Source organism: Doryrhamphus excisus, chromosome 19 (assembly GCF_030265055.1).
Source record: "Doryrhamphus excisus isolate RoL2022-K1 chromosome 19, RoL_Dexc_1.0, whole genome shotgun sequence".
In the NCBI taxonomy this organism is placed as follows: domain Eukaryota; kingdom Metazoa; phylum Chordata; class Actinopteri; order Syngnathiformes; family Syngnathidae; genus Doryrhamphus; species Doryrhamphus excisus.
In genome coordinates this window covers 10,910,972-10,926,637 of record NC_080484.1, presented here as the reverse complement: position 1 = coordinate 10,926,637, position 15,666 = coordinate 10,910,972, and the positions used below count along the sequence as shown (strand labels likewise).

Genomic DNA, 15,666 nt, shown 5'->3' with positions numbered 1-15,666 from the left:
GTCGCTTACTCTCTTCCGTCGACAAGCTACATCGCCTCATCCAATCTGAAGCCGCGCGCCAAAGAGGGGTGTAGGGTTACTCCATAAATGGACAGAGTTGCTTAATTAAAATAGCTTATTAAACTGCTTATTTGAAAGAGCGGTATGTGACATTTCTCAGCGTTTTAAGTCGCGTCGGGTTACCCCTTTCCCCTCGGGCCATAACATATTATGAAGCACGCAGGCTGCTTTTGTGCGGGGGCCCCGGGTCATGGCCCGCTAAATATTTAGGGAGGGTGTCCACGCCCCTGCGGCCCTCCCAGATTGAGGTTGATACAATAGAGATGGCAAAGAAAATAAACAGATGCAGCTGTGGGGATGGAGCACTGCAGGTTGAGGATGAAGGCGAGCAATCATAATAAATTGGACACATCAGATCTGGATCTCAGATGTCTCATACTGAAACGTCTGCAAGTGTCCTCACAGCAATGTTACTGCATGAGGACTGTCTCACAGATCATTTGCTCAGGTTGGATCTAGTATAATGTTATACTGTATATCTCCAAGATGATCTTCTATTCTCCGTGTATTTGATAAATGATTAGTCGTTGAAATGGAAATTCCATGGTTGCAATTGTTGACAATAATTGACATTATTGTGACTGCGTTTGACTCCCAAGTTGTCAGGTATTAGTGTCCTATTGACAGAAATCAGAGTCCATACAAACAAGCTAATACATACCTTCTGCAAAAACAGTCCAAATAATCCCAGACACAAACACAAACACACAAAACCGCAACGCCCCCCGTAAATAAATAGCACAGACCTTCTGCCAGTGTGTCGTCCTCCGAGTGTCCATTCAAACTTGTCAGACTGGAGATTTGTCCATTCTTCTGCAGGGGCTGAAAGAAAAGTAAGAGTATACATTATTCAATGTATGCTTAGCTTCCTCTTATCTTATATACAGGTCTGAATATGCCAAACTTTACAATAAGGCACACAAATACTGAGGAACTGAGGAATGAGTAGAGTAGTTACTGAGGAACTAAGACATGTACATTTAGAGTAGTTACTGAGGAACTAATGAGTAGAGTAGTTACTGAGGAACTAAGACATGCACATTTAGAGTAGTTGCTGAGGAACTAATGAGTAGAGTAGTTACTCAGGAACTCAGACATATACATTTAGAGTAGTTACTGAGGAACTAATGAGTAGTTACTCAGCAACTAAGACATATACATTTAGAGTAGTTACAGAGGAACTAATGAGTAGCTACTGAGGAACTAAGACATGTACATTAAGAGTAGTTACTGAGGAACTAATGTGTAGAGTAGTTACTGAGGAAGTAAGACTTTGCATTCTGAGTAGTTACTGAGTCGCTAATTAAAAACTAATGATGAACTAACTAAGAAGTCACTGAGGAGCTAAGGTACATACATTTAGAGTAGTTACAGAGGAAGTAATGAAGGACTAATAAGGAACTAATCACTAAGGCACACAAATTTAGAGTAGTTACTGAGAATGTTGCCCGAAATTCGTAGATTCCCATGCAGTCATGAAAAATGGAGGTGGAATAAATGTTGTTTTGTTATTTGACTTATCATTGATGTCAGCAAGCTTGTCCCATTGAGATCAAAGACCTCTTTTACAAGAGAGACTTGATAATACTATCAGGGTGTCCAGAGAAAGACTATTTGTCGAAATGTTTTACTTCATTTAGATATTTTACTGCAAAGCAGCTGCCTTTGGTGTACTGTGGTGGCCCCAGGGTGACCATTTGGATGAGGTGGGCTGACAAAAGTGTGAGTCAGGTGTTGGTGGCGGGGGGATCTGTGGAATCTTGGAGAAGAGGGCAAGGAATCTTGGGAATGTCAGTCATGTGGTGGACGAGGGCAGGGCAGGGTCTGCACCAGGTCAAAGGTGAAGCGGACGGATCGCATGTCAAATCTGATCAGACGTGCTGATGGCTGTCGAAGGTCAAAAATGACTGAGCGCGTGTGTGGTCCTGATCGCAGGAGGCTGTCCATCTTTGTACAGAAATGGGTGTGGTTTTATCTAAAGATGAAATAAACTCTGCTTATTCCTACACCTTTTTGGACATGTTGAACTATGTAATGAGAAATACTTTAGAAATACCATTACTATGAACATTGTTAGCAAGTCTACTCACATTTGTCTTCTCAGGCCAAAATAAATATATGTACACACTACTCAAGATCTTTCAGTACCTCCAAAAGTAGCACCAATATTTGTTAGGCGTCCCTTTCTTCCATCTTTTAGCACACCTCATCTTTTAGTGTCTTCTCCGTGGTGTCATTTTCCATGTGCTTCCTGAAGGAGGAGAACGTAGCCTGACCGCTCCATTAGTTATATCAGCAGCCCTGCAGGGAGGCTCTGGTTCCCTCACTCCACAAAGAACCCGGCCCGCTGGCCATTGTACAGCTGTCAGTCTAAGATGGTCCCTGCCAGGAGGAAACACTCTCCTGGGGTCTCTGATTCACTGATAAGGGCTCTGCCCAGTTAGGCTGTGTCTTGTTAACTTGTTAACATGCTTGTTGTGTGTCTTTACAATCAAAAGAGCCTGTGGAGAGTCTTTTTTGGATGGTGTTGGAATGACTGGAGCTGTGGTTTTGTCTTCTGTCACAGGAGCAAAAATATCCACCAGAGTGTTTATCTGGCCTCTATATGTAACACGGTGCATTCAAGGATGCTTAGAGGTTGGGGTTTCCAAGTCCAACCTTGAAGCATTCCAGTCAAAAGTAAACAACACCACATTAAGACACCCTGTACATTATACTTTTCATTTATAAGTATATGTTTACAAACCTATGATTTAAGTTTAGGCAGTGGAATTTCCGAAAGGGCAACCAAGGATATTTGCTTTTGCTGACCATGCACCCGCCAATGTTTACTAACAGAGGGATTAATCGAAATGTTTACGATAATGTGCGAAGTGTTTCTAACAACTATTTAATCATGTTTCCTGACTCACAAAGAATGTTTCTAATTGTAATTTTCTTCCTATATTCTTGTAATTTTGCATTTTTTTGGGGCGTATTAGGCAAATTGACAATAAAATGTTAAAGGATTGTCTTTGGCTGCAATGTCGGGTAAAAATCGGGGCTACTTTTTATGTAACAATGAAACAATTACTCCTGATCACATCTGGGGCTGCAACAAACGATTATTTTCTTTGTCAATTAATCTGTAGCTTGTTGTTTCGATTAATTGAGTTATCAATTGAGCCCCAGATATGCCAAATCAATATGAGCCAAACACAAACAGTTAGTGTTTTGGTCTGCAAGACATCAAAAAAGAAAAACAGTTGTCAATTAATTGAATAATGGATGAATTATTGCAGCTTTAAACACATCGTTGACCTAAAACTGAACCGTGCCAAAACATGTGAGGTCTCCCAAGTAGCTGAATTCTTTTCTCAGACAGGTTTCGCTTCCAGTCAAGCATTTTTCTGGTGTGGCTCAGGCCATTGTGGTCCACCACAAAGACCGAAAGACAGACTTAGACAGTCAACCAAACGTGCATGAAGGATAAGGTCACCCGACAATATCTGCTTTGGGAAAACCCCAGAGAGGAAAACAGGGCTGCTCTTATGGTATTGGGACACGATTGGTGCAATTGGTTTAGATCGGAGTGGCCTCATGCAATAACAATAAGTCTGTCTAGGATTACTGAAGTAATCCTCCTACCACCGACTGATACTTGGGGAATCCTCGCAGGATAAAACATCACATTAAGAAGTCCTCTGTGTTGGAAAATTGCAGCGCTGTGCTCCATCATCATACTTTTTTTTCTTCACTGCTTTGATTCCGCCGGCTTCATTTACTTTTTGGCTACAGCTCTCAAAAGGCGGCCCAGTGGCTTCCTAAAAAAAGAGACGACCTGCTGTCTCCTCAATCTCTCCACAAAGGCCGGCAGAGGAGATTTATATCTCTTAAAGAAAACAAAGAGCTGGGGGGTGGGGGGACGTAAAAAGGAAAAGAAGAGGCTAGCTGTCCAAGTCATTCACATAAAGAAAACGGAGGCTGCTCAGATGAACAGACGCTACGGTAGCAGCATCACAACGGGAGCTAACAAGCTTAAAGATTCAGGGCTGGGGGCGGGGTCGCATGTTGTTCGCCACGGTTAACCCGGCAACCTTTGACCTCAGAGGTGTGGACAATGTCAGGGGCAGACGACAGGAGGATGACGCCATCAGAGGCGTGGCTGGGAATGGCGGGAGGGAAGATAAGGATGGGGAAGCGCAGACAGACGACAGACACACTTTAAGGTAAAGACAGAAAAATTGAGTTACTCATGTTGCTTATTTTAAAACTTAATAATAATTTGTGGGCGGCACGGCGGTCAAGTGGTTAGCGCGCAGACCTCACAGCTAGGAGACCCGAGTTCAATTCCACCCTCAGCCATCTCTGTGTGGAGTTTGCATGTTCTCCCCATGGGTTTTCTCCGGGTATTCCGGTTTCCTCCCACATTCCAAAAACATGCTAGGTTAATTGGCGACTCCAAATTGTCCATAGGTATGAATGTGAGTGTGAATGGTTGTTTGTCTATATGTGCCCTGTGATTGGCTGGTCACCAGTCCAGGGTGTACCCCGCCTCTTGCCCGAAGACAGCTGGGATAGGCTCCAGCACCACCGCGACCATTGTGAGGATAAGCGGTAGAAAATGAATGAATTTGTTTTGTCATAAAAATTATTAATCGACGAAGTTCACTCAAAGGTGCAAAGGTGTTACAAAGAACAATGGCGAACAGAGTAAGACCTCTTGCCAGTCATACAGTGGTTTTGTCTGTGTGGAACGAGTGGAAGGAGCTTCATGAGGAGCACTGCAAGGTAAGCCTAGGTCACTATAGATAACTATACGTTGTTTCAAATGTGTAAGGGGAAAATGAATAGAAAAGCAGCTTGTGTCAGCAAGGACTATTTATTAAAGGGACGCCGCCGCTATTCCTTTTACAGGTCTAACAGACAGTTTAAGGGCTTGTGTCGAAGGCTCCCACAGTTGCCCCCCCTCACGTCTACTCACCCTTGTCAGCCTCCAATCTATTATCTCTGACCCGAGAACATACCAAAGATGAAAGACAAGAGCCCACGAAGAACACTCTCGCTGTTTCCACACGCCATTAACTCTCAGGTCTACCCGGCTCTCTGTGTGTGATAAATCCACATTTAGGTGCATGTCGTATTTCTTACATTAAGCAGAGTTACAAATTTGTTAATAAAAAAAAAAAGCAGGCTTTGCTACACATCTTAAAATACAGTCCAGTACAAATCGTTCAGTCAACTAAAGATGCAGGGGCTTTACGTTTGATCACTTTGCTTTTCTTCAATGATATACGTAGCTCACATACTGTACCTATGCTAGTGTTGTTGTATGTCATATATCACAATTATTATTATTATTATGTTCCAGAGTGGCGGTTCAGTGCTTGGGCGAGTCTCAAGCTGTGTGCTGAAATACTGCCCTACATTTGTGACAAGTCTTTGGTGACATTAAAAGGGGAACTCAATCTAATTAGCGTGATTTGCTAAGTGAATTTCTGCTTGAAAGAACAATTAGAAAACAAACAACAATATACAAAGCCCCTGTGTCATTGTGATAGCACGAGGGGGATCGACAAAAAACAGTCACACTTAGTTAATTAGTCCTTGTATTTTTTACCTTCTTTGTTTTGTTGTCTTGTCCAGCAATTGGCAAATAGTATTATTGATCTAAATGCCCAGTTGGTTGTACTGGCTCGTACAGTGCAAAAAAACATCAGAAAAGCACGGAAGGCGCACATGTGATGTGCTGATTTTCCAGCCAAAAACCAGAGGCTCTTTGTTATGTCAAACAAACTCGACTTTTATTTTTTTCGTACATCGCACTTACGGATTCATATATGTGTCTTACTTAGTTTGGCCAGTGCTTGTTTAGATATTTCGTACGTCATCCATGTGTGTGGAGATCTTACTAATGTGACCTACACTTAAGCTAGTAGCGGCAAGCGAACTAGCTAAGCCAGCACTTCTTAAATAGTATGTGAGGTGTCAATGCGACCTTTCAGTATCAGTGTCTTCATGCTTGGCGCCATGCTTGAACAATACACAAGCATCTCACTAGGGGGCAGTGGTGCTCAGACTAATGAGCCAGCTGATTAGATACATCGAGCTTGGTTTTACGTTAGGAAATGAGCAAGGACAGATGTGGGTTTCTCTGTTTTCGGAATCACAATGACTGAGTATTCTTGTTGAAATGTTATAAATGGAGTTAATATGGCTAACTTTGAAACTGTTTGAAGCTGTAGAAGACATTATCTCATCTCATTTTACTAATCTATTTTGAGAGTCAGGCGATTGTATGCAGAATGCTGGTGCCAGCAGCTCATTGAGGGGTTTGATAAGTAATCAGTTTCTCAGTAGGTCTAAACAGGTTCTAAACGTAAGCATTATGTGACATTAAGTTTTTCTTTTTTTAAGTGGAACCACAGTGGAAATGAAGAAAAGGAGCAAGAAGTCAATTAAAACAAAAACAAAAACACCAGAGCACGCTTGTGCATTGCAAAGAAAGAAATGCAAACACACCTGTTAGCTGTGTGCTACCACCATGAGTGCTAACCCTTGAACCCAAAGCCTCCATAGCTCCCACCACTTGTCTGTTTTCCATCAGTGCCGTCCCTTCATGTGTGCTGCTGTTGTCGCTGCACTTGAACAGCAAACAACAACAAACGGGTCACAGAAAAGACCCCCTCCAGGACAAGCTTCTAATCAGGACACACTGGCCAGGATATGACCACAGGAGGTGGGCTGCCTCGCTAACTGGCTTCTAATAACAAATATGAACCGTCAATCACTATTCCAAATATCTATGAATGTGCTACAGCGAGATGCAAATGGCCACAGGGTCACACTCGGCCGTAAAGAACATACCTGGGAAGTTCAATTAACAAACCAAGACAGCCAGTCCTACAAGGAAGGTACCGGTAAGCAAGTTCACCGAGCTCCCGATCTCATACCATGTCACTGACTCCATTGAATTCTTCACAGGATCCTAAAGCAACGGTCAAGAATAAAGTCAACCCTTTGGTTCATGTCAGTTAGTATGAATTAACATTTTCTATATATTTTTTGCTATATACTATAAGTGGCAGGACCAGCCAAATTATGACAGAAAGTGAGGAAAATATGGTAGTTTTTGACTAAGACGGATTGGCCTTCAAGGAGTTCCGTATTCTGTGTTCCATATTAAACTAGAACCCCAGAAAGGGCTAATACTGCACATCTTCAACATTTGAGGCCACACCCACTTGACTATGCTGTTAGTGTGCTAAATCAGAGAGCAGCTGCACAGAAGCAATGACTCACCAGCTTGTCCTTGAAACTGCACCTTGAGTGCACACACACACACACACACACGATCATCCACTGTGCTCTGAGAAGCTCTTAACTGCTGCATCAGGACCAAAAGTGATGAAATATGTATGTGCATAGAAAGAAGCAGCAAAGGGGGCATGGAGTGCATGGTGAGTGCAGGTCTGTCTACATGCCAGTGTAGACCCTGCAGGATTACGTCTTTAAGGTCTATCAAGGAAGCTATCATGTAAAGCGGTGGCTCATAGCTAGCTTGAGGCCATGGAAATCCATGGATGCTTACGTATTCATGAAAGGCAGAATCAGATAAAATCGCTGATGCAAGAACGTCTCCCCAGCACGGTGATTGATTGTATCAGAGACTAAGCAACAGGCATGGTGGGCGGAATAGAGCGTCCAATCTCTCGTGACAGACACCGCCAAGTCTACTCAGTGATGCTGCATCGGCTCATATTGATGTTAGCACAAATTAAAATGACGCTTTACACCTTGGATTAACAACAGCGTGGGAAGAGTGTGAATGTATCATTAGACACACACACACACACAAAATATATTACTACTTTGCAACTCCTTGTCACAGTTTGCAGACGTGTGTTGGTCGCACACAAGTGACAACTTGAAAGGAATGGAAAGTATCCATTTATGAGAAAAAAACACATTCATAGTGGGTAAAACTGTCAAATCCCCTTTTAATCTTGTATTATCTATTCATGGAGACTTAATTGGATGCTTATGCATACTTTCATTTTCTCTTATGCTTAATGGATGAAAACAAGCAGAAAGAAAGGACGTGTTTTTAGTGATGCCAATTTGGTCACCATGTAGACTCATTAGGAAATAGTTGAAGTCTAATTTGCTAGGAAGACATGGGAGAGGAAAATAAAAATGAATTGGTTCTTCCACAGTTGAAAAAGTATGATATAAGATGCATGAAATTAGAGTCAGGATATATATATTTATAGTATTTCAGTATGTGGAATCAAACTATGGAATGGATTGAGTAAGACCCTCAAACAATGCACAACGATGAGCTAATTCAAGAAACAATACAAGCAGTTGGTGTTTGCTAAATAAAAGGATGAAGAGTCTTGAACCAGCCATGATGTGCTATATATATCACTATATTGACACTTACTATGGTACACATTATGTCATTGTATGGTCATATCACCTCGTACTTCGGTACGTGACAAAAATAAAAAAATAATAAATAAAAACTATATTAGGAAAGCAGGAAGTGAACAAATGTAACAGTTACTGATTGTAAAAGTACCAGATGAAGGGGTAGGATTTAATAAGCTTTGCTTCTTCCTACTCCTTTTGGACATGTTGAACTGTGAACTGATTATGTGATGCACTCAATTGTAATCTGATGCATGCTCAAATGAAATGAAAACATTACCATTACCAGAATATATCGCTACAGTAATCTCACTTTTGCTGACTTTATTTTAAGATGTGTAGCGAAGCCTGATTTTTTTTTTCTCCCAAAAGCAACTGTTTGAGCACTTGCGTAAAAAGGGACGTCAGACATGTTTTTGCTTACTCCCAACTGGAATGCTCTACAGTCAAGGTGCAGATGTGTTAGTGTCTGTCATGTACTGTAAGAACCCAAGTTAAGCAAGCAGCTTGACGTGAGTCTTTGTTCACGTTCTCCCACTTTCAACACATGCACTTCTTTGTTTCTCCTCAATTCCAGCCCATTCTCACTCACTCAGGAGAACAACGATGTGATTCATGTGCCTCTACGTGACGTCCTATTCTATCTCTCCTTTTGGACACCCTGCTATGACCCCCCCACCCTACTCATGCTGGTTCCTTCCTCTTGTTTAGCACCGGTGCACACAGGGGGCCCCCGGCTTGTCCCCCCGTCCCAGCCCATCCTCAATGGTTCCTCTGTTTGACCCCCACTTCCCCCTCCCTGCTAGAGGATAATAAGAGCCAGAGTAGTGTGTGATCAGCCGCCGCTCATTATACAGGAACGTAGCAGGCTTTATCAGTGCACATTACATTACATAATCATTGGAGTCACCTGACGCTGACATGCTGTTCGTACTTTTTGTGACAAAAGTAGGCTCAAATGTGAGCACCACGAAGGTACACTGTAATTACACCCAGGCAGGAAGTGATAAGAAGCGCAGAAGCCGTTATTTGTGAGGTTGTCGTGACAAAAATGGTAAGGTGGCGGGTAGATGTTGCACGGGAAACGCAGTCATCTTTAACACCTAATTCCTGTGTCGATACTGCAGGTCTTGAGGTAGATACAATTCTGGCCAAAGGCAGTAGACCACAGGTTCAGGTTAAATTTAAAACAAAAATGTGAGCAAAAATGTTTCTTCTGACTCACTGTACCACTGGTTTCCATTCCAAAACCAGTGTTTTTATATTGGGGAAGGGGCGACTGAAAAATTGGTTAATTGAGAATTGTGTAAGCAGACGGGACCACACCATTAATTTTTCAAGGTTCCAAGATGTCAGGCAATAAAAAGTGGAAAATAATTTGTGGACATCCATATTTGTGTTCCTCTAGCTGTCCAATTTTAAGTTTAGGCTCCTGATTCAAGCAAAGTAATTATTGGATGCTGATGGAACGGTTTCAACATCACGCACATAGGTTTTTTTTTTTAAATTGATGAATAAATAAATATAGTTTTGGGTTTGACGCTGGACTATTACTTAAAGAAAAGTTATCTGTAGTATTCTATATAACTGACTGCTGTGCCCCGCTTTTAGCTCTGAATTAATGTATAGATGTTATATTTTAATGTCTACTACTCTGTTTTTTACTCAACTTTGTCTTCACTGTAAAGCGTTTTGAGTACTCTGAAAAGCGCTATACAAATAAAATGTATTATTATCATTATTATTATTATGGTTACCAGGCGTGAATCACATTGATGAAACATTAGCTTCCATTATAGTGCTGTAATTTATTACCTTAAAAAACAGTTCTCCTCCCATTCCATGTGGAAGTGGTTAGTTTTTGATCCCGGAGCAGGGTGGATATATTTTTATTTCTTGACAGTCTACTTCCTGCTCTTTGGAGAGTCATATAAAATGTGAGGAATACATGTAAAGCATTTGGTACGGCTCAATGAAGACATATTTTTATCCAGATTTTCACCAAAAGGATTTCCAAGATAAAGTGAGACAAGAAACATGCAACATTGCATTCACCATCAAAGTCTTTCTTATTGTTTGTCTTGCCAGCTTCTGCTTAAGTGTCCTCCGCCCTCAGCGGCTGATTTCCTCTAATAGACCACTTCCTGTAGCACAAGTGTACTACTGTACTGTTGACATACAGCATACAAGACCACACGTATGAAATACCATGTAATCTTTCTGGCCTTTGTAATCCAAAGACGTCTTTTGGCTGGTAATAAAAATCTCGGAGGTTGTCTGAGGTGGCGTGGTTATGAAGGAGGAAGCAGCAGCGGTGTTACAGAGGCAGGCATTGCTGAAATTCCTCCATCAAGTGAGGAGAATATTTATTGACTGTATGTCGGACACACGCTCATCTTTCTCCTGCTGGAATATATATGATGCAACCCTCATCCAATCTAACTCTAGACATGAAATAACACTCCTATAGTCACTTTTACTCTCCTATTATTCTTCATTTACATCACATTTCCCAGGCTATATAATCACTGCGGGGACATAAGCTAGTGTAGCAAGCTACCGAGCTAACTAGTTAGCCTGTCCGATTTGCTTATTCTAAAGCTAAGAAAGGGTTTCAAACTGTTTGGGGAAGAATGACAAAGAAGCCGAAAATGTACCACTTCCACACGGTATGAGAGGAATGCCTTTTTTCACTCAATCTCAGCTATGACATGTCGGCAATATTTTTGGACTAACAATATGCCAAAGTCAATGACACAACAGTGATCATTTATTAATAAAGTACTTTTGGAAGTAATGCAATATAGTGAAGCAGCAATATTGGAAGCGTTATATAGAGAAGGGTGATATCTTTTGCAAACAGTTGAGAGACTCAGGGGAGGTCTGCAAGCTTAGTGACATTCCGAGCAGTAGCATAACTGCTAACACATCATGTGATCACGCCCTCTTTTTAAGTGAATTTCATAAGTCCGATCTTGGAATTGATCAAATTCAATTGATCAAAGAACAATAACAATCTTGTGATACGCTTCCGTCTCGCCAAGATGGCCAGGATGATTGAAATTTGAGTTACATGGTTTGCTTTACAAAGAAAGCAGAAAACACCGAGGCTATGCATGGTGTATGTAAACATTCATTCATTTTCTACCGCTTTTCCTCACGAGCTGGGGTACACCCTGGACTGGTCGCCAGCCAATCACAGGGCGGAGTGGAGTCGCCAATTAACTTTGCATGTTTTTGGAATGTGGGAGAAGATCCACGCATGCACTGGGAGAACACGCAAACTCCACACAGAGATGGCCGAGGGTGGAATTACACCCTGGTCTCCTAGCTGTGAGGTCTGCGTGCTAACCACTCGACCCCCGTGCAGCCCTGCATGTAAACAATCACAATAAATCCTACACCAACACATCCACATGTGACAACCACATCCAACATTGTGTCTCGCTGACCTTTCAAGGACAGACAAGTCGCAAAAAAATGTGACCTGTTGACCCAGCGCTCATAAAACTAACAAAAAAAAAACGTCAATAAGTCTGATAGAATATATGAGGCGTGAACACAGCAGCTGGTAGAAACATACCAAGTCATTAGCGGCCGCTTGCCAAATATTCCTTCGCACAATGCTGACTAATTTACACCCAGGTAATAGTGCTGAGTCATATACCAGATCACATGATGCCTGCTGCACCACCACAGCTAGTCACATCTGCTACGTGAGATACGTGCGAGTTACTTCACAACAGCCAAAACCCCCCCCCCAAACATCTTTTAGTTTGAGCTAAAAACAAATCTTGCACAGTGCAGAGAAGCAGCTGGTTAATTATTCATCAAGCCTTTATAGAATTCTGAAGTCAGGAGGTGAAAATAATTGATGTGATTACGTATGAAAGAGTTGTTTCACACAATGCACAATGTAGTAGGATGGGGAAAACAGTGTTTGCATTAGAAAATCAATTTTGGCTGTAGATGTAGGTTTTTTTATGTTCTAGTCCCCAGGGGCCGCTGCCATGGTGAACAAATGCTAATTAGTATTATGGGTATTTACTGGTTTTGGGGGTATTTCTAACAGTTACTCTGAGGAAATGGGCCGGATACAAAGCTCTCACGGTCCATATATGGCCCACGGGCCATAGGTTTATCACCAAAAACATATACACTGTGCTGGAGTAATAACAATAGAAATATGATATATATAAATAAAAAGCAAAATTAAAAAAGTAGAAAAATTATTGTCTTGCATTTTTGTGTGAGGTTCTAGAAATTAAAAACTCACTGACAAAAATAATTTATACATGATTTTCATTTCCATCAAAGCACAAGCTGCCTTACCCTGCAATTAATATTCATTACTAGACTCCTATGTTTCCAGGGCAAAAATATTATGATTCCCAAACTGTAGAAGTCTGGTGCCAATAGATCATAAACAGTATCTTTTATATTCAGAAGTTATATTAATATAACTCATAACTATAAGTCATATTCAAGAAGTACATTAATGCACTTATGTGATAGTGGTACCTTTAAAAGACTGTAAAGCTGCAGAAAGCTAATATATTAATAATGACAATAGCTTTACAGTAGTCATTTTGGTGTAGACTTGGAATAGATGTATTGGATTATAAATCTGTTTTATTACTGCGGGACATGGCCACTCTCAAAGCATTACTCAGCAAAAAAAGAAACTGCGTCAACATTGCTTTCGTGCATCGCAAGTGCAAATGAAAAACACCGCAGGTGGTTTGAGAATAAAGTAGAAATTCTTATAAAAGCTACCTTGTTATCGAGGACGCCTGCTCCTCCTTCTTTCTGGGACGCCATCACCTCCGCGCCCACCTCCCCGGCTGTGGCTGCCACTGAGGCCGAAGCATCCTCTTCCACGCTGCCCGCGTCCCGCTGCGCTGAGCTCTCTGCTCCCATGGCCGAGCTACGGTGATTGGTGTGCAGCTTGTTTGCGGAGATCCGTCCACCACTCAAATCAAAACCTCCCCAACTGGCTACGAGCTGTGTTACTGAGGCGCTGTACTGCGTGTGTGTGTGTGTGTGTGTGTGTGTGACCTCTGGGAGTGATGAAGAGTGAGACAACTCTTTTAGTGCACCCTCCTCCCTCCTTCCTCCTCCAGCGTCACATGGGGATCCACGCCTTGCAGCATCAGTGAGGTGCTGATGGAGGACACACCTGCACCATCCAATACAAGAGCTGCTTTAGATGTAATGCTCAGTATGAAAAGGATGTCCGTTCATTTAGCAAAGTCTTTATTATTGTGGCTGTAGGTTGCTATACTGCCTCATATAGTGATGCTGTGTAATTCTACAACCTTTTGCAATCTCATTATAAAACATTCATTTTCTACCGCTTATCCTCACGAGGGTCGCAGGGGCCGCTGGAGCCTATCCCAGCTAGAGGTAAGAGGCGGGGTACACCCTGGACTGGTCACCAGCCAATTACAGGGCACATATAGACAAACAACCATTCACACTCACATTCATACCTATATATACAATTTGGAGTCGCCAATTAACCTAGCATGTTTTTAGAATGTGGGAGGAAACGGGTACCGGAGAAAACCCATGTATGCACAGGGAGAACATGCAAACTCCACACAGAGATGGCCGAGGGTGGAAGTGAACTTGTCTCCTAGTTGTGTGGCCTGCATGCTAACCACCATGCAGCCCATTGCAAAACATTACAAAGTAAAGATGAGACAATCAGTGCATTGCTAAAAAATTATTTTGCAACTTATCTATTTTTTATGACAGTCATTTAACAGAGTTGAAGCAGGCTGTTTTTACCCTATGTTTTACACCAGCAGTAAAAACACAAAACCTGCAGAGTTAAAAATAGCTCATGATGGCTACAGTTTGACCCAGGAACCGATGATTTTATTATCTTCGATGGGGGGAAAAATGTTTCTCCCATCGGAAATAATGGAAAAATTGTTGTCAACCATCACAAACCTGTATGAACCGCACAGGCATTTTTCCATTTACTATGAACTTAACCACCACAAGGAAAACATAAACACTCCTTGACTATGCTGGCTGTAGCATGTTTGTATACGTTTCTTTAACGGGCGCACTAAACTCAAATATAAGGTCAATGATGTAAAGTCTCAACAACTCACTCAACAAGTGCAGCGATTCAGTATCGGATGTTAAATGAGGGGTCGACTCATGCGCCATTTGGTCTGGAATTTTCAAATTACACCTCCTATCATCCACAAGTCATGTTCATACAGGCCTGCTTGAATGGAAGTGTGTATGTGTAGTGGGATGCAAACACGCCGTTGTGCAATAATTACTATACATAAACTACACAAATGCAGTGAAATATGATCAGGTGTCTGGACTTCCAATACTACACACCACTGAAGGAGGTGATCTTGTGTTGCTATGACGCCAGAGGTTGCGTCAGGTTGTAGATGTAGTCGGTCATTTAGTGCCAACATCTGCATCTCTACTAAGAAACCAGGATGATTACAGGGTGTTCGGAAGTCACACGGGGCCTGATAGGAGACAAAATTGGCACCTTGCTTGACAAATATGTATGACAATGATAGCTCACCTTGCAATGTCATATCAAAGTTTTGGAATGCCAAGCAAATTTAAATAAACACTGGAATGATATTTCTTATGGATGCCGCTGTTTTGGGGTGTTCATAAAAAACAGTAAATAGGACACACATGACTAGGATGACAACGTGATTTTCATGAAGGGATGATGCATCGACTAAGGAAGAACATAACAATTTTTTGTGAAGAAATACCTGATTCCATATCATGCATTGCTAAACAACAAATCCAATGGCGGCCAAAGACTGTACACATTATGGCTCAAAGATGAGCAAAACAGCATTTTGTTTGTATAATGCCACACCCAACCACACATACACAACGGTTGACCAAAAACATCATTATGCTTGAATTAATGTTGGAGACTGACCTTCATGATGTCATGTGGATGATCTCATTAAAGTGAAAGCCTCATGGGCCAGTGGATGGAGTTCGAGAGGTTCCCTAATTCTCCACGACTCGTTGAGGCTGCTCATTTTGGATTAAGTGTTACACAAGCCAAAGAAAAGGCAAAACACGCATCAAGGTTATTTTTGAGTCCCGATGACGCCATTTTATTACTCTTTCACACACACAAGATGAAGTTGGGAACATCATCTTAAATGTGACTCAAGAAGACTC

At 41.8% G+C, this 15,666-nt stretch overlaps 1 protein-coding gene across 1 annotated transcript in view; it reads right to left on the bottom strand.

The window, feature by feature from the left end:
* Nucleotides 1–15,436, bottom strand: part of akap12b (A kinase (PRKA) anchor protein 12b) — a 35,345-nt gene extending 19,909 nt beyond the window's left edge. Inside the window, exons 1-4 of the mRNA XM_058056448.1 lie at nt 15,416–15,436; nt 14,839–14,978; nt 13,249–13,651; nt 807–882 (exon numbers count right to left, since the gene is read on the bottom strand). Of these exons, the coding sequence (XP_057912431.1) occupies nt 807–882; nt 13,249–13,651; nt 14,839–14,978; nt 15,416–15,421 (625 nt within the window). The 5' untranslated portion in view covers nt 15,422–15,436. The remainder of the gene's footprint in view (nt 1–806; nt 883–13,248; nt 13,652–14,838; nt 14,979–15,415) is intronic.
* Between the last annotated feature and the right edge of the window lie 230 nt (nt 15,437–15,666).